At 41.6% G+C, this 22832-nt stretch overlaps 1 protein-coding gene across 4 annotated transcripts; it reads left to right on the top strand.

Annotated features, from left to right (window-relative positions):
* Nucleotides 1–1050: 1050 nt before the first annotated feature.
* Nucleotides 1051–20420, top strand: TNFRSF9 (TNF receptor superfamily member 9). 4 transcript variants are annotated; one of them, XM_084958297.1, is made up of 9 exons: nucleotides 1051–1174; nucleotides 1987–2167; nucleotides 3414–3521; nucleotides 4609–4746; nucleotides 5306–5372; nucleotides 6927–7015; nucleotides 7582–7716; nucleotides 18477–18548; nucleotides 18911–20420. In XM_084958297.1, exons 2-9 carry the CDS (start codon nucleotides 2053–2055, stop codon nucleotides 18925–18927), a joined length of 741 nt encoding a protein of 246 aa, XP_084814423.1. In that variant the 5' UTR covers nucleotides 1051–1174; nucleotides 1987–2052; the 3' UTR covers nucleotides 18928–20420.
* The last annotated feature ends 2412 nt before the right edge of the window (nucleotides 20421–22832 follow it).

Here is a 22832-nt window from a genome sequence, read left to right as displayed (position 1 = left end):
CAACACTGGATCCTTAACCCACTGAACGAGGCCAGGGATCGAACCTGTGTCCTCATGTGCTTATCCATTCTTGTATCTTATTATTTTTAAATGACAGCTTCAGGTCAGACTGTTTAATAAATATGAGCCCCTTCTCCGCTCCCTTCATCCCCCAATTCAAGACCAAGCCACCCTGTCTCCTGTGGAAAAAGAATTCTTTTCTGTTTGGATCCTAATGGAAGACCATCTGTTTTAGTCAAAACTGCTCTAGCCCCCTGGCTGTCTCCCTGAGGGCCCCTGGCCCCTCAATGTGGGCATGTCTTAACATCTGGAAAGCATCCTCGTCCTCTTCCTCTTCTCTCTCCTCCTCGTTCCCCTGCTCCTTTCCTTCTCACTCTCTTTTTTAAAATCCAAAATAATGGTTTTCTAAAAAGCCCTCCTAGATCCCAACTTGACCCAATAAAGTCACCCGCCATATGAATGCCATGCTCCCTTGGTCTCCACGTCCCTCTGGTTCTTCTTCCTTCACCCTCCATCCCACCTTCACAGCAAGGAGCACAGTCCAAAGGAGTCGGGCCATCCCTGGTTCTAATCCCTGGTCCTGCTGATAAGCTGTAGACTGGTCTCTAAATGTCCTTATCTGCATAACGTCATCATCAACATCTTCCTCCTCCTCCTCACATCAGCTCATGGGGTTCTTTTGAGGATACGGTTCACAAAAAGGCTTATCTGATGCCTAATCAGCTGTCCTCACTAAGATTACAGCTAGAGCATCACTATTATTACAGGGTTAAGGGGTAGCAAATGGCAGGAGGGCCCGATCTTTCTCTAGAAGTGGGTTTCATCCCTCAAATCGGAACTATTTTAAGGCTGCCTTAAAAGCTTTGACATGAAGGACGTTAAATGACAAAATCCGTTGGCCAACGTCATCTGAAAAATGCCCCGGGAGCAGAGGGCTGCTTTTAGTGGGAAGTGCACTATCAAGTGGGGACAGAAGCTCAAGGGGACTTTAAGGTCAGCAAAATATCAAGTGAGCTACAGGGAGGGAGCTCTGGGGATTTCCCACAAGGCCCCGCCCCCAGCTGAGTCACCAAGCTCCCCTCTTTGAGACTTTGACCTGCAGCCCCGTTCAGCTGCAGAGCCTCAGAACTCTGAAGAGCAAGGAGAAGAATGTTCTCTGTCCTGTGATCTCAAGGTTGGTCCTTTTGGGGCAGTCGGCAGGGGGCGGGGATGGGGTGGAGGGAGGGGACTCCCAGGAGGGATAAGGATGGAAGCTTTGTTTCCTTTGTATATGTCTAGACTTTCCCCCTTTTTCTGATTTCTAGTGACTTTTATTCCATAGCCCCCTAAACAAAGATCAAGAACCTGGCCTCGAGAGATTGTTGGATTCCTGTTTTGCTATGTGATGTGCTTCAGATCACAGAACGAGCAAATACAGGTCAATGAAGACAGTGGGATAAGGAATTGAGCAGAGAGGTGCTGCAACAATTTAGCCATCAGGTGTTGAAATGCCACATGCTGTCCAGACAAAGGGGAGTGGTAACAGTGAGATGTCTTCTTATGGAGCTGAACGGTTGAAGGGTCATGGACAGATTCTCTTTTTAAGGATTATATTTTGGGGACAGCAAGCAACTGGCATTGTTGCAGGCAGGATGCTAATGTCACACATCTATGAAAGTCCCCAAAATTTCTTGCTATTGTCATTCCTGCGTTTTGGCAAAACATGTTGGAAAGTGTACTCTTAGGCGTTGGCACATCTGCACAAATCACCTGTTTAGTCACAGCTGTCTTATCCTAGAAGTTTCTCTGAATCGGCTACCTTTTCCTTAGTGTTCCCTCATTCATCGTTCCTGAAAAACTCTGAGTTAGAGTTCCTGAAAACCTATCTCCTAGGCTTGCTGGGAGGAGCGTATGATGGGCTTGCGGAATGGTACAGGCAATGGTTGAGAAGTAGTTAATGCTGAAAGGAGACACCACCTCAACCTTGGGAACTTTTACCTCTTGCAGAGAGATATTTGTGAAACCAGCTCCTTTGATTAAAATCCTTTTGGAAGCTGCTTGGCTACGAGACCTATGCAAGATTTCATCATGGGAAATGGCTACTACAACATAGTGGCTACTGTGCTGCTGGTCATGAATTTTGAGAGGACAAGATCAGTGCCGGATCCCTGCAGCAACTGTTCAGCAGGTAAGAGCTGAATCACCATGTGCTTGATCTGTTCTGTTGAAAAGAGGGTTGAGTTCATCTAGTGTTCAAGGCTAATGATTTTTTAAAAATCAAAGTATAGTTGATTTACAATGTGTTAGTTTTAAGTGTACAGCAAAGTGATTCAGTTATATATATATATATATATATACACATCCATCTAAATATGTGTATGTATATATGTATATATATATATTTCTTTTTCAGATTATTTTCCATCATAGGTTATTACAAGATATTGAATATAGTTCCCTGTGCTCTACAGTAAACCCTTGTTGTCTGTTTTATATGCAGTGATGTGTATCTATTAATCCCATACTCCAAATCTACCCTCCCCCCATGAGTGATTTTTTACTCATTCATTTACAAATATTTCTTGGATGCTACATCTTAGCTGTGTGAACACAGCCTTGTCACCTAGTCTCTTGCGCCCCAGCTTCATCCTCTGCAGATGATAGGAGAACCTATCTCCTAGGCTTGCTGGGAGGAGCGTATGATGGGCTTAGAACATGCACAGCACAGGGAAAGACTTCATCAGACATGAGCTTTGTGTGTGAGGACCTCCTTGCAGCAGGGAGTAAGCAAGTGGCAGCAGGTTTAACAGGGTGGGAAAGGAAAGAAGCACTTAGATTTCGCTGTGTTGGTAAAGGAAACTGATCTCTTCCTGAAGCCAGTCTGATTGATTTCCTTGATCAATCAAGAGAAATCATTGTTTTAATCAATAGATAAAGGAAACTGTTGTCTTTCCATTGACCTATTTGTTGCAACATCTGTATTTTGGTGTTTTTAATTCTGTGATGATGCTTGAGGCAATCTTGCAGGTGGATAATTTAAAACAGCCAACAACGGGAGTTTGGGGTTCGTAGATGCAAACTCTGACCTTTAGAATGGATAAGCAATGAGGTCCTACTGTCCAGCACAGGGAACTCTATCCAATCTCTTGGGATAGACATGATGGAGGATAATATGAGGGAAAGGATGTAGGTATATGTGTGACTGGGTCACTTTGCTGTGCAGCAGAAACAGATACAACTTTGTAAATCAACTATACTTTAATAAAAAGAAAAAAACAATAAAAAAGTAAAGCAGTCAACAAAATAAAGTCTACTGCTGTGATGCCTAGAAAAAGAATCTTTGTTTCGGATTCTAGTTTTCTTGTGACCTTCCCAATGCTTTGGTGATGACTGTCCACTGTCAAACATTTACAGCTCTTGTCTCTCCTTCTTAGGTACTTTCTGTGGGAAAAACATACAAGAGCTTTGTATGCCTTGTCCCTCAAATAGTTTCTCCAGCACAAGTGGACAAAAGGCTTGTAACGTATGCAGGAAGTGTGAAGGTACGATTTAAAAGATACGTTCTTCATCCAGATGTGCTTTGGGAAGACAAGCTTTCATCCCCTCCTGTACTGAGCTCTCTTAAAAGTCTGAAGTGTCAGATACGCTGGTTCCTCTGTCCCTAGGCAGGTCCAGTAAGATAATATTGAGCTATAATGGCAACCATGGATTGAGTGGATTGAGCTATTTATCTATTCATTTATTTTTGTTTTACTTTTATTGTTTTATTGCCTTGATTTATTTACTTGAAACTTTATTTAGTTCTCTTATTCCACCACTCTTACCTCTACTTCCACCCCCACCCCCCACTGCCCGCATCTTACTAATATGGCTGCGTCCACACTCAAACGCATCGTCCCTGTTTATATTACTGTGACTGTGTAGATTTGTTTGATGCTGGTCCACCTAGTACACCATCATCTTATTTCATTTCTTGCCTAACTTATGGCTTTCCCTGTAATTTTTTTCATTTTTAATATTTTTATTTTTCCTCTTAGAGTTCATTTACAATGTTCTGTCAATTTCTGCTGTATAGCAAAGTGACCCAGTCATGCATATGTATACGTTCATTTTCTCACATTATCCTCCAGCCTGCTCCATCACAAGGGACTAGATATAGTTCTCAGTGCTATACAGCAGGATGTCTTTGCTTATCTACTCCAAATGCAATAGTTGGCATCTACTAACCCCAAACTCCCAGTCCATCCCACTCCCTCTCCCTCCTCCTTGGCAACCACAGGTCTGTTCTCCACGTCCATGAGTTTGTTTCTTTTCTGTAGACAGGTCCGTTTGTGCCGTACGCTAGATTCCACATATAAGTGATAGCGTATGGTATTTGTCTCTTTCTGACTTACTTCACTTTGGATTGAGCTTTTTAAATAAGAGAGGAGCATATTCTTTGGGACCAGAGAGGAGTTTTTAACTAGCCAAAGGTCATGATGTCTTCTATGGACACTTAAAAGTAAACATTATCCTCTGAGGACTTCGGGACCTTTAAAAGGAAAGTGAACGTGGCTTTTTTTCTTGTGGGATGTGTTTGCTTTCTGGATTTGGAGGTCAAGCGTAATGTAATGCTGGGGGACTTGGTAGGTGTTTTCAGGACCAAGAAGGAGTGTTCCTCCACCAGCAATGCAGTGTGTGAGTGCGTGCCGGGATTCCGCTGTCTGGGGGCGGGATGTGCCATGTGTGAAGAGTATTGCCAGCAAGGTCAAGAGTTAACGCAAGAAGGTAGGTGTTTCTCTTCTGTCTCGTGCAGGTTATCTACATTATCTAGGCATTCATCTGGCTTAGCTTCGCTCTTGGTCCTTTAACTACCAAATAAAACCAAGATTCATGGAACTTTCAAGGAATAAGTAGTAAACCGCTGAGTCCTGTATCTGATATTTATGAAGTTATTTTTCAATCAATGGAAATAATTGGACATCATGACATTTCTGAAAAGCCAGAATCATACCTTTTCATGCACCCTCTACGGAGGTGGACAGTACTCGAGGTACCATTTGAATAAGAACTTTGGTCGTATTAGGGTTTCATTTCCAGAAAACCTTGAACAGTCTGTGCAGGTTGTATTAAGTTAATGACTTTACTGTGGGGTTATGTCCATCGCATAATATATTCAGGAAGAATTGTTCCTCGCTTAGAAAATGCAGGAAGACCTCCTGGACAATCTGTAGAGATTGTGTTAAGTTAACGACCTTATTATTATGCGATCATGTTCATCAAAGGGAAAGTGACAAAACGATTAAAATGCATCTCCTTAAAATTATGCCTTTAATTTTTACCAAAGGTTGTAAAGACTGTTCCTTTGGGACATTCAATGATGAGGAACATGGCGTCTGTCGACCCTGGACGGAGTATGTATCACTTCTTTCTTCGTAACAGAATAAAATCTTGGGGTGAACGTTTTTAAACACAAGGAATATGATCATCAGTGCTTTCTGAAACCTATCACATACCAACATAGGAAAACACGCTAAGAGGTAGTATGAAACAATATCAGGTAATTATAACCAGATAGTCAAAGTGGGCATTTTCTCCAGAAGTAATGCCCAGAACAACCAGATCAGATTTGCCTTTGGAACTTAAGAACTGTCTGCCCCAAGGCTCTTCTGTCTCCTCCCAGTCTCTTTTCTACCTCTCCCCTTCTCTCACTTATCAGCCCCCCTTCAAGGGCTCAGGACCAGCACTGATAACGTTATAGAAGGGGGTGACCTACGTTTCTTTCCCTCAAAAATGTTGACATTTACTCGGGCAAACAAGACCATCCCAGACAGTAAAAGAGCTGACAGTGCATTTTGTAGGCCTTCTTTTTTTTTCATCTGATTTTCTTACTAGAACATCTTTTTTATTATTATTTTATGTTTACATTCTATTTTTTTTTCTTTTTATGGCCACACCTGCAGCATATGGAAGTTCGCAGACTAGGGGCTGAATCAGAGCTGCAGCTGCAGGCCTGTGCCACAGCCATGGCAACAGTGGATCCAAGCCACATCTGTGATCTGCACTGCAGCTTCCGGTAGATCTGGATCCTTAACCCACTGAGAAAGGCCAGGGATCAAACCTTCATCCTCATGGACACTCTGAACCACAATGAGAACTCCATATATTATGTTTTACAAAAGTATTGGTTCATAACAGGTTAGAAAGTGGTTTTGGGTTTCTTTTCTTTAAGTCTTTTGAAACAAATGGTTCAGAACCGTGACGTGAGCCTGCATGGACAGTGGGATTGAAGCAGGCTCTGGAGAATGGGTGGGTTTGTGGCAGGTAAAGGGACAAGACATAGGACAGTGATGATGATGGCAACGATGGCAGTGACGGCTACCATTTCTCTAGGGAGTAAGTCAGGCACATGGGGGCATTTGCTCTTTGCAGCTGTCCTGGGACGTGTACATCTTATTTTTCAGGTGAGAAAGCTGAGGCTTAGAGAGATTTCCCAACTTTCCCAAGGTCATTCTGCAGAGGGGCCGGCCCCAGGGGTCAAACCCTGGTCTATCTTATGCGAACACATCATAGGATTGAGCGTTTCTAACCCTATGCTAAGTTGTCTGTCCTTCCTGTTTGCCAGAGATGGTCAAATATGCTAGAGACTGTGGGGGTGAGAGACCAAGCAGGCAATAGCCTGAACTAAGCTGTCATGCGACAGGGCTTCCCAGCTTGGGAGGAAAGACGAATCCAATTAGTAGATAGAATGGGATGAATTGTAGAGAGACATGGATGCCACTGAGAAATTGGAGGATGTCAGAGGGTCAAGTGGAAATATTTCAGAATATCTTTGCTTTGCCCACAAACCCAGATCCAGACATCTTTGTCATTAGGCAGCTATACTGGGCGGAAAACAGCAGTCTTTTTCATTAGAATGCTCTGTACCTGAATTAATTACGTGAACTCTTTTCATTGGACTGTCTAAGCTGTTCTTTGGCTGGAAAGCCTGTCCTCATGAATGGGACGAAGGCAAGAGACGTGGTGTGTGGACCAAGGCCAACGGACTTCTCTCCAGGTACACCTTCCACCACCATGCCTGTCCCCGGGGGAGAGCCGGGTAAGCTAGTTTGTTGCTGCTCAATCAAAGAGAATGCATCATGGCCATCTGATGGGTATCCGCATCACTCCAGAAACGTGGTGTCTTGCATCTCTGCCTGCGGCAGACACCTCCGATGTGGCACAAGGCTTGTTCATTCTGGCTTCCAGGAGCGATCCATTTCCCCAGCTGTTCATCCCTCAGTCTGAGTTACACGATAGTGAGCAGACTCTACACACCTGATCCAAACAGACACTAGATCTTTGATAACGCCAAATCATGGCAATTAGGGAGTCCCGTGTCTTCTAACATAGAAAGGCCAAACCACTTCCTTTTTGTAAACTTTTCCCTCTAGGAAAATAATTAAAGTTTTTTTTTTTTAAGTTTTCTTAACAAGCAGGCAACTTTATTAAGATAGCTGGTTGAGATGCCCAAGGCACCCCTTCGTATGCTTAAGAGTTTTTAAATGCAGATCTAAACATAAGCATATTTGCAGACTTATGTTTTTTGCCTGAATTTTTCCTTATGCTCTTTTTTTTTTTAAGGTCACACTTCCCATGTCATCATCTTCTTTCTTGCACTGATGTCAACTGCAGTCTTTGTCCTGGTATCCTACCTGGCGCTCCGTTTCTCTGTTGTTCAACAGGGCAGGAAGAAACTCCTGTATATAGTCAAACAACGTAAGTTGAACATAAAAGTGTCAGATATGAGATTTTCGAGGCAAGGCTTTTTACAGTAGCAAGGAAAAAATGATTTCTTTTTAAAGTTATGGAAGCTGGGTTAGTATGGCACAATGGTTATCCAGCATGACAAAGGACGTTTGGCAATGTCTGGAGACAGGTTGGTGGTCACAGTCTAAGGACTGTGGAGGGAGCACTCCTGGGATGTGGTAAGTAGAGGCCAGTGATGTTGCTAAATCCTCCTGCAACGTACAGGACAGCCTCTCGCAACAGAGTGATCCAGCCCCAGATATCAGTGGTGCTAAATCAGAGAAAGCCTGGTGATACCACGACACATCAGAGGTTTCCAGAAGAATGACTGTTTCAAGTATGCCAAAGCATTGGACAACTGTGTACGTGTGTGTGTGTGCGTGCGTGTGTGTGTGTGTGTGTGTGTGTGTGTGCGTGTCCAGTCAGTTGTGGATACAGGACACTGACAAAGAGGAATCAAAAATAACCTTTGCCCATCCAGCATTAACCCTTTGGCTAAGAAATGGCCTTCGCCTGAGCTAAGCCCACACATGGAAGAAGGCCTGGAGAACTAGGAGGGAGTTGAAGTGGGTTTAGTGAGACGGATTATGAAGACACCGATCAGGATTAAGAAATTACAATAATGGATTCCATTCACGAAACAGGCTATCTAACAAGCTGGCAAGTGCCTGGCACAGAGTCAGCACTCGCTAGACAAAAGCTATTAACATTTATCCCAAAAGGCTTCTAGGAGTTCCCCCTTTGGCTCAATGGAGTAAGAACCCAAGTAGTATCTGTGAGGATCCCTGGCCTCACTCAGTGGATTAAGGATCCGGCATCGCTGCAAGCTTCGGCCAATGTGGCTCGGATCCAGAGTTGCCATGGCTGTGGTGTAGGCTGGCAGCTGCAGCTCCAATTCAACTCCTAGCAGGGGAACTTCCATATGCTGCAGGTGTGGCCCTTAAAAAAGAAAACAAAAAACGAACAAGGCTTACAAATGGGAGCCACTTGCATTTTGTCTTGGAGGAGGGCAGCACCAGAGAGGACGGGCTAGCCTTATGAAGAGGGACTCATATATGAGACGCTCTTCATGTATGGACGCTATGGTATAGCCAAGACCACTGCAATAAGACTGGAGAGCACCTACTCATAGGTTGTTATAAACATATGAGGAAAAGGATTTTCCTCACGTCTTCTCTAAAAATGCCGTACACTAATTTGCATAAAGGTTCTCTTTGAAAACAATATTAAACCTTTAACATCGTGAAATATAACATACAGGAAAGAGTACATAACAGGTCAGGGTTAACAACTCGTAACGTGAACTCTTCGCAGGTCAAGAAACAGACCTTTATCTGCTCCCCGGAAGTCCTTCATGTGCTCCTTCCAGATGAACTCCCCCCCGCCACGTTGGTGCTAAACCACATCCAGATCTTTGTGGGGTTCACTTCCTTTCTCTTATTTTTAGCTTTGCTGCCTAAGAACACGGTTTACTTTGGCAGCTTGCGAAGGTCAGACTAGTGGAGTCACACCGTCTCTGTTTTCCTTCCCCTTTCACTCAACGTTGCGTCTTTTTGATTCAGCCATGTGTTGCATGTCTCTTTTGTTGATTTCTCTTGTTGAATCCTTTCCTACGGGATGACGGTCTCTGGGCTTGTTGATCCATCCTAAGGTTCCTGGATGCTCGGGTTGGGCTGTCACAGACAACTTGGGGCTCTTGTAGACAATGATTTTGTCTAGGTATCTCAGTACACATAAGCACCTGTTTCGTCACTGTGGTTTTTTTTTTTTTTTTTAAGCTAGGTAAAAAAATATTGCTGGAATATGGGGAATGTGTTTCATGGTCCTTAGTACCAGGTTTGCCAAACTATTTTCCAGAATGGTAAAACCCTATTCATGCTTCCCCAGCAGTGTATGAGAGGTTTTTTTCTGTTTTGTTTTTTTTTTTTTTTTTTTGCTCCAATCCTTGCTGACACTGAGTATGATCAGACGTCTTAATTTTTATCTGTCTGGTGGGTGTGTTGTAGTATCTTGCGGTTTTAATTTGCATTTCCCTGATTACTCTTGAGATTGGACATCTTTTCGTGTTATGTTAGTCATGCGGCTTTCCTCTCTTGCAAAGTGCCTGATCCCAGGGTGTTGTTTGTCGATTTCTTCTTAACCTAGAGGAATTTTTTAGTCTACTGTTCATGTGCTGCAAATACCGTTCCCCACTCTGTGGTTTGTTCTCTGATTCTCTTTTTGAGGTCTAAACCTCTAAGTTCTCACTGACACCTCTGATTGAAACAACGACCCTCCCAGCTTCACCTCAAATGACAATAAAGGTCTTTACACGATGATTTTCAAAAGTGTTTATGAGTAATTAGTGAGTGGCAATGGAACCATAATCCATTTTTTCAAAATTTTAGGTTATTTTTAAAAAACGTTCCATTTTGAAATAGAGATTCACAGGCAGTTGTAAAGAGAGTACAGAATAGTGTCCTGTGCCATTCATGCTGTCACATCGTATGTGACCACAGTACAGTCTCAAAACCAGGCATTTGACACTGGCACCTTGTGTATGTTTAATTGCATTTTATGACATGTCCTGTAACCACCAGCGCAATCAAAACACAGAACTATTGCATCGCCCCAAGGATCTCTTTCTGCTAGTCCTTTTTACTTACATCCACCTCTTCTCGCCACCATTCCCAACCCCTCCTACCTACGAATCTGTTTTCCGTCTCTGTAATTTTGCCATTTCAAGAGTGTTATATTGTACAGGCTGTAAATGGATCACAAACATGTGACCTCTTAAGACTGGCTTTTCCCACTCAGCTTAATGCCATTGAGATCCATCTGAGTTGTGTGTTTCAATAGTTTCATCTTTTTTATTGCCGAGTAGTATTTCATGGTGTGAATGCATTTACCTGTTGAAAGACATTTTGGTTGTCTCTAGTTTTTCATTATGACATTAGAGCAGCTATGAATCATCACGTATAGGTCTTGCGTGGACATAAGTCTCCGTATCTCTAAGATAAATGTCCAGGAGAGCAATCACTGGGTCGTATGGTAAGTGGGTATTAGCTTTTTAAGAAACTACTAACTTCCAGAGGAGTTGCATCATTTTACATGCCACCGGCCATGCATGAGAGATTGCGTTGCTCCTCATCCTTGCCAGCATTTTGAGTTGTCACACTTTTTTATTTCATCTGTTCTCATAGGTATGTAGTCCTATCTTATTGTGGTCTTAACCTGCCTTTCCCGAAGGGTGGAACATCTTTTCATGTACTCATTTTCCATCTGCATATCTTCTTCAGTGAAATGTTCCTTCGTGTCTTTTGCCCATTTTCTTTTTGCTTCCTTCCTTTCTTTCTTTTTTCTTCCTTCCTTCTTTCCCCCTTCCATCCCTTCATCCCTCCCTTCCTTCCTCTCTTTCTTTCTTTCTTGGTGCTGCTCCTGCAGCATATGGAAACTCCCAGGCGAGGGGGCAAATCAGAGCTGCAGCTGCCAGCCTATACCACAGCCACAGCAACACCAGATCCTTAACCCACGGAAGGAGGCCAGGGATCGAACCGCATCCTCATGGATACTAGTTGGGTTCGTTACTGCTGAGCCACAAGAGGAGCTCCTCTTTCGCCCATTTCCTAATTAGATTGTTTGTTCGGGAGTTCTTTGTATCTCCTAGATATAAGTCCTTTGTCAGATATGAGATTTGTAAGGACAGTCTCCCAGTCTGTGGCTTGCCTTTTCATCCTCTTCACATGGTCTTCCAGAGAGAAAAAGCTTTTAATTTTGGTGAAGTCCAGTTGGCCATTTCCCCCCATTTTTTTCATGGAGTCATGCTCTGGGAACTCTTCATGAAATCTTAAGCCCCAAATATTTACACTTCCTCCTATGTTTTCTTCCACATGTCTTACATTTAAATCTATGCTTCATTTTAAGTTGAGTTTTGGAGAAGGTGTGAGGGGTTCAGGTCAAGACTTTTTTTCTGCTGGTGGATGCCCGTGACTTCATTTGCAGAAGAGATCACTGATTTTGCACTTTTGTCAGGCATCCGCTGCCTGTCCTTGTGTGGGGGCTATTTCTGGTTTCTGTCTTTGGTTCCACTGACATGTGTGTTTCTTTCGGCCAGTCTTGGTTACGGGAGCTGTGAAAGCAAGTCTTGAAATTGGGTAGAGCAGAGAGTAGGTCCTCCCATGCTCTCCTTCTTTTTTGAAATTGTCTTCGCTGTTCCAGTTCCCTGCAGTTCAGTACACATTTTAGGATAATCTTATCTCTACCTACAGAACATCAGCTGGGATTCTGAGCAGCTGTGTTAAGTCTGTGTATCAGTTCGAGGAGCATTGACGTCCTCACTAGGGTAGCCCTTCCAGTCCATGAACACCGTATGTCTCTCCCTTTACGCATATTTTTTCTTCGACTTCTTTCATCTGCATTTTGCAGTTTTCAGTATACAAGTCCTGCATATGTTTTGTGAAATTGGGCCTTAGCATTTAACTTTAACAATTGCAAATGATATTGGATCCTACCTTTTGGTTTCGATACATTCATTGCTAGCATGCAGAAATTCAACTGGTTTTTGTAGACTGTTTTTTTGGATCCTGTGGTTTTCCTGAATTCACTAGTTCTAGGATATTTTGTAGATTCATTGGACTTTTCTGCATAGACCATGGTGTCATCTGCAAATATGCACAGTTTTATTTTTTCATTTCCAACCTATTTATTTCTTTTTCTTGCCTCATTTTGCTGGCTAGACTACTATCCAGTCCTATGCTGAATAAGAGTGGGTGAGGGTGCCTTGCTTCTTATCTTAGGGGGAAAGCAGTCTTTTACCAGTAAGTATGATGTGAACTATAGATTTTTAGGAGATAGTCTTTATCAAGTTGAAAATTTCCTCCTCTATTTATAGTATTCTGAGGATTTTTTTTAAAATTGTGAATGAGTGTGGCATTTTGTCAGATGCGTTTCCTGCATCAATTGATTTGATTATGTGATTTTTCTTCTTTAGCCTATTAAAATGGTAAATTATGAGGATTCATTTTTTGAAACTGAGCCAGCCTTGCAACCCTGGACTAAGCTCCACTTCGTCATAGTATATAATGTTTTTTCTTCTTTGGCTGCCCCCATGGCATATGGAAGTTCCTGGGCCAGGGATCTTGTCTGAGCCCCAGCTGCAACCTATGCCACAGCTGTAACAATGCTGGGTCCTTAACCCACTGCACCACAGGGGGAACTCCTAGTTATTTTTATATATTACTAAATCTTCTTTGCTAATATTTTGTTAGGAATTTTTGCAGCTGTATTCATGAGGGATATTGATCTGCAGTTTTCCTTTCTAGGACTGTCTTTGTCTGTTTTTCTGGTACCAGGATAAAATATCAAATAAGGTGGGACATGTTCCCTCTTCTGAAAGAGATTGTGTGGAATTGGTGTTAACTCTTCTTTGATTAGTTTGTAGACTTGTCTAGTGAAATATCTGGACCTGGAGAGTCCTTTTTTGAGCTCTTTAATTGCAAATTCAATTTCCTTAATAATTATAGGACATTCAAGTTATTTGATTCCTATTGAGTGGATTACGGTCATATATGTTTTGGGGGGACTTTGTCCATTTCATCTGAGTTGGCAGGTTTATGTATGTAAGTTATTTAAATCATTCCTAACTATCCTTTTGTTATATGCAGAGTCTGTAGTATCACCTACTGATATTGGTTATGTGTGTCTTCTCTTTTTTTCTGAATCCATTTTGGTAGAAATTTGTTCACTTTATGGATCTTTTCGAAGAATCAGCTCTTTGTTTCATTGATTTTTCTCTGCTGCCTTTCTGTTTTCAGTGTCACTAACTTTTGCTTTTGCCTTTATTACTTCCTTTCTTCTGCTTGCTTTGAATGTATTTTGTTCTTTTTCTATCTAGCTGGGAGATTATGGTATTGGTTTGAGACTTTTCCTCTTTCTCCTACAAGAACTTCACATTATAAATCTACTTTCCAGGACTGAATAAGCTGTGCCCACACATTTTTATGTGTAGTTTTTCCATTTTCATTCAGTTTGATGTACTTTTTGTAGAGTTCCCTTCAGAGTTCCTCTTTAACCTAATTGGTTATTTAAAGTGTGTTTTTTAGTTTCCAAGTATTTAATGATTATTCCGTTTTCTTTCTTTTTGTTGTTGATGTCTATTTTAATTCTGTTATAATAAGAGGACCCACTCTGTATGATTTCAGTTCTTTTAAATTTGTTGAGGTTGGGTTCATGGTCAAGGTCATGGTCTCTCTTGGTCTATGTTCCATTGACCCTTGAAAAGAATGTGTGTTCTGATGGGTGGAGTGTTCTAAAAGTATTGATTTGATCCTGTTGATTGGTGATGTTGTTGAGTTCTATATCCTTGCAGATTTCCTGTCAAGTTGTTCTAACAACTCTTGGGAGAGGGCCATTTCATTCTTCAAATATAATTGTGGATTTGGCTGTTTCTCTTCTCAGTTTTATCGGTTTTGCTTTTTCTATTTTGCAGTTCTGTTGTTTGGTGTATACATGTTGAGTGTTGCTATGTCTTCTTGGTGAATTGACTCTTTTAAAATTATGTACGGCCCCTCCCTGTGTCTGGTAGTTTCCTTTGCTCTGAAGTCTACTTTATCTGCTTTTTAAAAATTAATGTACACATAATATATCTTTTTGCATCCTTTTACTTTCAACCTTCTGACATTTTTATATTGGAAGTGAATTTCTTCAGATACCATATAGTGGTCACACTACTGATTTCTGTCTTTTAATTGTTACATTCAAACAATGTATATTTAATGTAATTAATTACATGTTAGGGCTTGAGATGCTATTTTGGTGTTTTGTTTTGTTTTCTGTTTGTCTTCTCTGGTTGTCATTTCTGTTTTCTTTTTTCTGCATTCCTATGGATTACTTAAAATTTTTTTAGAATTCCATTTTGATGTATCTATGTATTTTTGGAGTATATCTCTTTGTAGAGCTCTTGTAGTTGTTGTTCTAGTTCTTATACATAATTTAATCATGGTCTGCCAGTAACAACATTTTAGCGGTTTGAATGAAGTTTAGAAATCTTACCTCCCTTTACATCCTTTTAACCCCCTCCAAATTATAGTATACGTGTCTTTGATATTTCTGCTACATACTTTGAGAACCATATTAGACAGTGATATAATTTTTGCTTCAACTCTCAAACAGGATTTAGAACACTCAAGAGAAGAAAGGTCTAATGTCTTCACCCATATATTTGCTCATTCTGTGGTTCTTTCTTCCTTCCTCATGTTCCGAGAGTCCTTCTTTTGCCATTTCTCTTCTGTTTAGAGAATTTCTTTTAGCCAATATTTTAGGGCAGGTTTTCTTTTGTTTGAGAATTTCTTTATTCCCCCTTCATTCCTGAAAGATATTTTCAGTGGATATAGAATTTGGGGTTTACAATTCTTTCCTTTCAGCATTTGAAAAGTGTGGTGCCACTTCTGGTTTTCATGGTTTCTGTTAAGAAATTCACTGTCATTCAACTTGTTTTTCCTATATAAGCAACGTGTTACTTCTCTCTGGCTGCTTTCAAGAGTTCTTTTCTTTCTTCCCCCTTTCTTTCTTTCTCTCTTTCTTTTTCTTCTGTTTTCAGAGTTTCTTTGGATTATCTTGTTTCAGATTCATTTAGCTTCCTGATCTGTAAGTTTGTGTATTTTTCCATATTGGGGAAATTTTCAGGCATTGTTTCTTCAAGAACTTTTTCAGCCCTCTTCTCTTTCTCTTCTTCCAGAACTCCAAAGACGTGAATACTCAGACATTTCTGTTGTTTTGTTCTGTTTGCTATAGTCACACGTGTCCTTGAGGCTCTGTTCCTTTTTTCCCAGTTTTGTCCCTGTTGCCCAGATTAGGTAATGATTCTTTCCTTTATCCTTTCCATTCTTGTGCTGAACCCATTTGCTGATTTTTAAAATTTTTGGTTATTGTTACTTTTTCGGTTCTAAAATCACCACCTGGTTCTTTTAAAATGTCTTCTATTTCTTTTTCGTTTGTTTCAAATGTGTTCCCGGTTGCTTATAAAAGCATCTTTATGAGGGCTGCTTTAAACTCCTTGCCACATTGTACATCAACTGTCATAAAAATAAATAAATCAAAATACAGTCCTTGCCAGATAATTCTAACATCTATATCACCTAGATGCAAACATTTGTTGTCTTTTCTTATTCTAGTGGAGCTCTTCCTGGTTCTTAGAATGACAAGCGATTTTTTTTTTTTTTTTGGTCTTTTTAAAGCCACACCCATGGCATGGGGAAGTTCCCAGGCTAGAAGTCGAATTGGAACCGCAGCTGACAGACTATAGCGCAGCCACAGCAAGGCCATATCTGAGCTGCATCTGTGACCTACACACAGCTCACAGCAACACCAGATCCTTAACCCACTGAGCAAGGCCAGGGATCGAACCCACATCCTCATGGATACCAGTCAGGTTTGTTACCACTGAGCCATGATGGGAACTCCCTGACAAGTGGTTTTTGATTGAAACCCAGATGTGGGATATGATGTTCTCAGGCTTTGGAAATAAGTGAAAGCTTGTGTTTATTCAAGCTTCCTCTGACACCACTCCAACAGAGGATGGAAGATGCTGCCAGGTGGGAGTGGAAGTCCAGGTCAGGGGTGAGGGATCCTTGTTATTGCTCAACATGTGTGGGAGTTCAGACTCCCAGTCAAGCCCTCAGTGATGCTACTCTGGCTGAAAGGAGGAACGGTGCTTTGTTCCTCACATGGGGTGGCCTCATTACCAGAGAGTGGTTGTCAAGTCCTAGCCCTCCACTAAGACTCATCTGATGCTACCCCAGTGAGGATAAGGCAGTGAGCCTTGAGAGACCTTGGCAAGGGTGTGAGTCTAGACTCCTTGCTGTGTCTTTAGTGCTGGGCTTTGGTATGGGACCATAGTTGTGTTTTTTTGTTTTTTGTTTTTTCTGTGTTGTTTTGCTAGAGTAGAACAGTGATTATCTAAAAGTTTTCAGTCTTATTACTTTGATCCTTTGCTGGTTTTGTAGTTAGAGAGAACAGGATGTTCTTGGGGAATTAAAAAAAAAAAAAACAAGGAGTTCCCGTTGTGTGGCTCAGTAGGTTAAGAATCTGACTAGTATCCCTAGTGGGTTTGATCCCTGGCCTCATTCAATGGATTAAGGATCTGGTATTGCCACAGCTGTGGCATAGATGGAAGATGTGGCTCCAATCTGGCATTGCTGTGGTGATGGCATAGGCCAGTAGTTGCAGCTCTGATTTGACCCGTAGCCTGGGAACTTCTAGGAGTGGCCCTAAAAAGAAAAGATAAAATAAAATAAGATTAGATAAAATAAAATAAAATAATAAATAAAATAAAATTAAAAGTAGCCTATACCTGTTGACTTTCTGGGTTGCCAACTTCTCCAGTTCCCAGTCTGGGGCATATGAGGTGGAAAGAATACCCAGGGAACTCAAAGCCATGTTTTTTCTTGGATTCCAAAATCCTTAGCTGCTCTGCTTTCTTACCACCTTTCAACTTCTTCTTATGTTTGTTCTATATAACATGTCCAACATTTTCAGCAATACTTGGCAGAAAGAACAGGAAAACATATGATTATGTTTCCAGAAGCAGATTTCCCTTTTAAAATTAATCTCTGACACTATTTCAAAAGAAAGGTATCTCATTGTTATTTCTGAATGTCTTGCCAGTCTTTCCTAATTTCTCGGAGATAGTGTGCTTGTTGGGTTTTGGTTATTTTTTTAGTTAAGAAGCATCTGAGGTTGGGGTAGGGCCTTTTGCTTTGTCAGGCTATAAAAATACATCTGACTAGAATGTGTGTGTGTGTGTGTGTGTGTAAGAGAGAGAGAGAGAGATTTACTGGTGGGCTTGGGTGTGGGGCCACAGGTATATATGTTTGCGTGTATGTGTGTGTGTGTGTGTGTGTATATTTCTTTCTATGGCCACACATGCAATATATGGAAGTTCCCAGGCTATGGATTGAATTAGAGCTGCAGCTGTAGGCCTGTGCCACAGCCACAGAAATGCTGGATCCAAGCTACCTCTGTAGCCCATGGCAACACTGGATCCTTAACCCACTGAGCGAGGTCAGGGATTGAACCTGCGTCCTCACAGACCCTATGCAGGGTTCTTGACCTACTGAGCCACAATGGGAACTCACACACACACACACACACACACACACACACACACGCAGGTACTCATATACGTATATATATATATATAATATAAAATATGTGTTAGGATTAAGAAACGTTCAGCCATAACACAAATGCTTTAACATGTAAATGAGAACCTGGAAGTGGGTGCATAAATCAGTTCTTCACTTGCTAATTAAAGGAAGTAGTAGAAGTATTTTTAACATCTTGGTGCCATAAGCATTTCATTCAAAAGAAACCACTTAACGTGTAAAATCTAAATAACCCTCAAGATTAGCACATGTGCTGCTGACTTGAAACTGCTGTTACATTTGGCATATGACTAATTTTATGCTATAGTGAGTCACACCCAAGACTGTTTTCAGCCTTCGCAGATAATAAAGAAACTAGCTTTTTAGCACCAATAAAAAAGTATTTGGCCACAAGAAAAAAAATCTTAAATAATTTTGGAAACCATTTCTATTTGTTATGACCGCTCTTGCTGGTGACCTTGTTCAAATTCCAGCTGAGAACGTTTGCTGTTTAGAGAGATGTTCCCACAAATGTGATTTATGGACAAATGACTGTTACACAATCAAAACAGACAACCCAAGATAACTCTCTTCACAATTACTTTTTAGCGTTTCTGAAGCCAGCGCAAACGGTCCAAGAGGAAGATGCCTGCAGCTGCCGGTTTCCAGAAGAAGAGGAAGGCGAGTGTGAACTATGAATCGGAAATCCAGAGAGGTGCTGGGACTCTCTTGAAAAGACTCACAGGAGAACTATGGGGGACCCCGCTAGCACATCTTTTCTAAATTGCACCATCCCAGAGAGGACCCAGGAGGACCCCGACCTTTTTTTTCTAAATGCTCATGAGTTGGCCTTTAAAGATGTACCCCTTGTAACAGAACCAAGCACGGGACAGAACTGATGGCATTTCCTAGATACGGTTTAAGGGGCGTGGGCTAGGTTTCTTGAAATCCAAAGAGAATTATTTCTTAAATTTGATCTTGAAGGTCAATGGTACAGCTAAAAATTATAATCACAGTCAATTCCAATTTTTTTCTTTTTTTAGATGCCAACACAACATAAGGCAATAAGCCATAAGATGCAGGAAATATCCTCGACCAGATGTTCCCTTGGCTCAGTCATCCAGCGCAATGATGTCCTCCTCTGTCTGGGGGAGAAGGACAACAGTCATCATTATTGCTCTAGTTTGGGGTCAAGAGGAAAAAAAAAAAAACCCCAACTTGCCCAAAACCCAGACCTTGAGGAAGAGTTTTGGAAAGAATCCAATGTCCCCGTATAACCTGAGGTCCTCTTCATCTTCCCATCTTCTGCCTTTGTCCTCCTGTCTTCGGAGCCAGGGCTTCCTTTTTTTTTTTTTTCTTTTTAATTCTTAAAACTTTACTAAGGGAATTCCCACTGTGGCTCAGCAAGTTATAAGCCCAATTGCTATCCATGAGGATGCAGGTTCAATCCCTGGCCTCGCTCAGTGGATTGCGGATCTGGCATTTCCGTGAGCTGGGGCGTCCGTTGCAGACTTGGCTTGGATCTGGCGTGGTTGTGGTTGTGGCTGTGGCTGTGGTGTAGGCTGGCAGCTGCAACTCTGATTCAACCCCTGGCCTGGGAACTCCCTTATGCCCCACAAGCGGCCCTAAAAAGCAGAATAATAATAATAATAAAAAAAGCCCTTTAGCAGTAATACATGAAACAGGAATGAATGCATAGCCCAGCCAGAGCGCCGGAGCAGAAGCTGCCAAACACCTACAAGGCCAAATCTGAGATGTGTGTGGCTTCTGAGCTAAGGATGATTTTTACATGTTTAAACAGGTAAAAGCAAATCAAAATCGGCATAATATCTCATGGCGTGCAAAATTATATGAAATGCAAATTTCAGAGTCTGTAAGCAGTTTTTCGTGGAGCACCTAACCACGGTCAGGTGGCCTTTGCATTACAACCGCAGAGCTGAGTATTTGGAACAGAGACTGAGTGGCCCACACAGCCTAGAATATTTAATAACTGACTCTTTAGAGAGTCAGAGTCAAGGTCAGAGCATCCATCTGTGTGCCGCTTCCCTCTTCATCTCCTGCCTACCTCCCTCCCTCCCCCAACCCCAGGCAACTTTCCTCAAAAATGTTGTCATCAAGCCCTCACTTAAAAAAAAAATCATTTACCGTATTATTATGAACACAACTATTTTATTTAGTTTTGTTTGTTTTTGAGCTTTCTGAGCATGGTATTGTGCTCTATGGAAACTTACTGGGCTTTACCTATTCAAAAGTATATTTATCATCACGTTACTGTGTGTCGCGAGAACGCTTTCATTTTGGCTGCTGTATTGTTTTGCAAATATACCATTATTTATCAACCCACTCTGGACCAAAGGACATTTGGGTTGTTTCCAGGTGTTTTTTGCAATGACGGACGATGTCGCTATGAAGGTTCCTTGATGTGATTCCCATTTCAGAGTGTCTCTAGGGTAGAAAACTTTCTAGACCTCAGGGCATATGAATGTTCAACTTTATGAGCTGGTATCTGTATCAGTAAGGAGATTTTATAGATATTATATAAATTTATAAATATATGTGTGTGTGTATATTTATAAATACATATGTATGTATATATATGTTTTTTTCCCCTGTGCCCAAGGCATGCAGAAGTTACCGGGCCAGGGGTCGAACCCCCACCACAGCAGTGACTCAGGCCACAGCAGTGACAACACTGGATCCTAAACTACTAGGCCACTAAGGAACTCCTGGATATATTAAATAATGCAGCAATAACACACCCTCCGCCCCCCAAATCTTCATTGTTTGGATTTACAACCAAACAACAGAGGTGGACTTCTGGCTGTCGTTACCTGCCTGTTGTAGGCTGGCTGCGGGCCTGTTCTAGCTTAGTTCACTCTGGGATTTTGGTGAGGGGAGCAGCTTCGACTTGGCACATTGGCCATCTCATGATAAAGGAACACAGGTCACTTTCTCACATGTCATTCGTTAGATTCTAACTTTTAGAAAAAGCTATGCAGCCAAGCTGGGCATCAGTAGAGCAGAAAGTATAAACTTCAGGGAATTCCTCTCGTGGCGCAGTGGTTAACAAATCCGGACTAGGAACCATGAGGTTGCAGGTTCGATCCCTGGCCTCGCTCAGTGAGATAAGGATCTGGCATGGCCGTGAGCTGTGGTGTAGGCCGGCAGCTACAGCTCTGATTAGACCCCTAGCCTGGGAACCTCCATATGCCGCAGGGGCGGCCCTAGAAAAACAAAAAGAAAAAGGAACGCAAGTATAAACTTCACACAAGAAGGGGCAGCAAATATTTCTGAACAATGAAAAGTCCACTGAGGGCTGAACTGCTTTGCAAAGTCGTTGATCTGATTTATGCTCCAGTCATGTACCCATGTCCTGTTGATGCCTGTTCTTGCTACCCTTGAGTATTTTCAGACTCTTAATTTTGCCAGTTGGCATCTCATGGTGGTCTTATTTTTGCATTTCCAGGATTACTAATGGGCATCTTGCCACGTTTTCATACCATTCGTGCTTCTTTTTTGAGAAATGCTTGCTCATGTTTTTTGCTCGTTTAAAAAAATTTGGTTGTTTGCTTATTCTTATTGATTCATGGGAGTTCCTTATATAGTCTAGATAATAATCTTTGGTTATTTACATGTGTTATAAATATCTGCTTGGTTTGCTATTTTTTTTTCTCTTTTTAATTGTGTCTTTGTGGTAATATGAGGAAAAGTTCTTGGTTTAATGCGGCTAGGTTGACAAGTCTTTCCTTATATGGCTAACATTTTTTTTTTTTTGATTTCCTAGTTAAAGAAATCCTTTCCTGCCCCAACATCATAAAGATATTTTCTTACGGTTTATTCTATTTTTTTTCCTTTTTTTTTTTTTTTTTTTTTTTTTTTGCCTTTTAGAGCCGCACCTGGCAGCATGTGGAAGTTCCCAGGCTAGGGGTCGAATCTGCTGGTCTACGCCACAGCCAGAGCAATGCTGGGTCTAGTGGTATCTGCAACCTACACCACAGCTTATGGCAACGCTGGATCCTTCCCCACAGAGCGAGGCCAGGGATCAAACCTGCATCCTCATGGATACTAGTCAGGTTCTTTTCCGCTGCACTGCTATGGGAACTCCCTAGGAAATCTTACCAGACGTGAAACTGCTCCTCTCAGGAGTTACTCTCAGGCACAGTTACTCTTGAGAACAATACTCGAGATTTGATTGGAGCGTTTTGACCCTCTCTGAAGGGCTCATAGGTGGGGTCTCTGGGTGGAGCCGGCTGCTATTTTGGAAGCCTGCTGAGGAGGCTTCTGGCAAGAATCCTGTTACCTTGGTATTCTGGCAAGAATAAGAGAAGGACCACTGGGGCTACAATCCTTTTAAAATGAGAGGCAAAGCAAAGCTGAGGGCATTTACCACTGCAGCTTCAGAAAAGACCTGGGTATAAACCTTTTTTTCCTCTTCCAGACCACAGCAATAAATTCCATTGTGGCTTTTTTCTTCCCCGCTTTGGACCCTGGGTGTTTAATTCTCTGTTGTTCATTGTCCACACACACAAAGCGACCGGTCATTCCCACAGGCTGGGTTGGTCACCCAAGATAACTAAACGCATCTGTCCCAGATTAGAACACAGAAAGTCCCCAATTTCTAATGCTTCTCTGACAGAGGCTGTGTTTATTACAGAGGCAGTACCGTATTTTATCATCATATATTTGGGTATAATGTGTAAATGTTATAGATGAAAAACACAGGAACTTGGGAACTATGAGTCACTTTTCCCCCCAAACGATAGTTAAGAATGAAAATCAAGGCAAATGATCCTCTTTGGAGATTAATTTAGGAAAGCCAATCATTAAGGTTAATAGAAATGAATGGAAATTTCTATGCTCAAAAATCAGTGATCGTGTTTAGGGATGTATAAGATGGAAACAGTTTTTGAAATGTGCAAGAACGAGCTGAGGTTACTTCTGAAGCAAATTTTGATTTTCTTCTCT

Source organism: Sus scrofa, chromosome 6 (assembly GCF_054392235.1).
Source record: "Sus scrofa isolate SSC_HxYL_T2T_F1_AM1 chromosome 6, Sscrofa_HxYL_maternal_Yorkshire_Landrace_v2.0, whole genome shotgun sequence".
Taxonomy (NCBI): domain Eukaryota; kingdom Metazoa; phylum Chordata; class Mammalia; order Artiodactyla; family Suidae; genus Sus; species Sus scrofa.
The sequence above is the reverse complement of the archived record's forward strand: the minus strand, read 5'-3'. Positions and strand labels throughout refer to the sequence as shown.

Excerpts from the sequence above, each read along its gene's own strand:
- TNFRSF9 (XM_005664966.4), top strand. The coding sequence starts at position 2,053 with ATGCAAGATTTCATCATGGGAAATGGCTACTACAACATAGTGGCTACT. Across the intron at positions 2,168-3,413 it reads CTGCAGCAACTGTTCAGCAG|GTACTTTCTGTGGGAAAAAC; the intron begins GTAAGAGCTGAA and ends TCTCCTTCTTAG. Across the intron at positions 3,522-4,608 it reads CGTATGCAGGAAGTGTGAAG|GTGTTTTCAGGACCAAGAAG; the intron begins GTACGATTTAAA and ends GGGACTTGGTAG.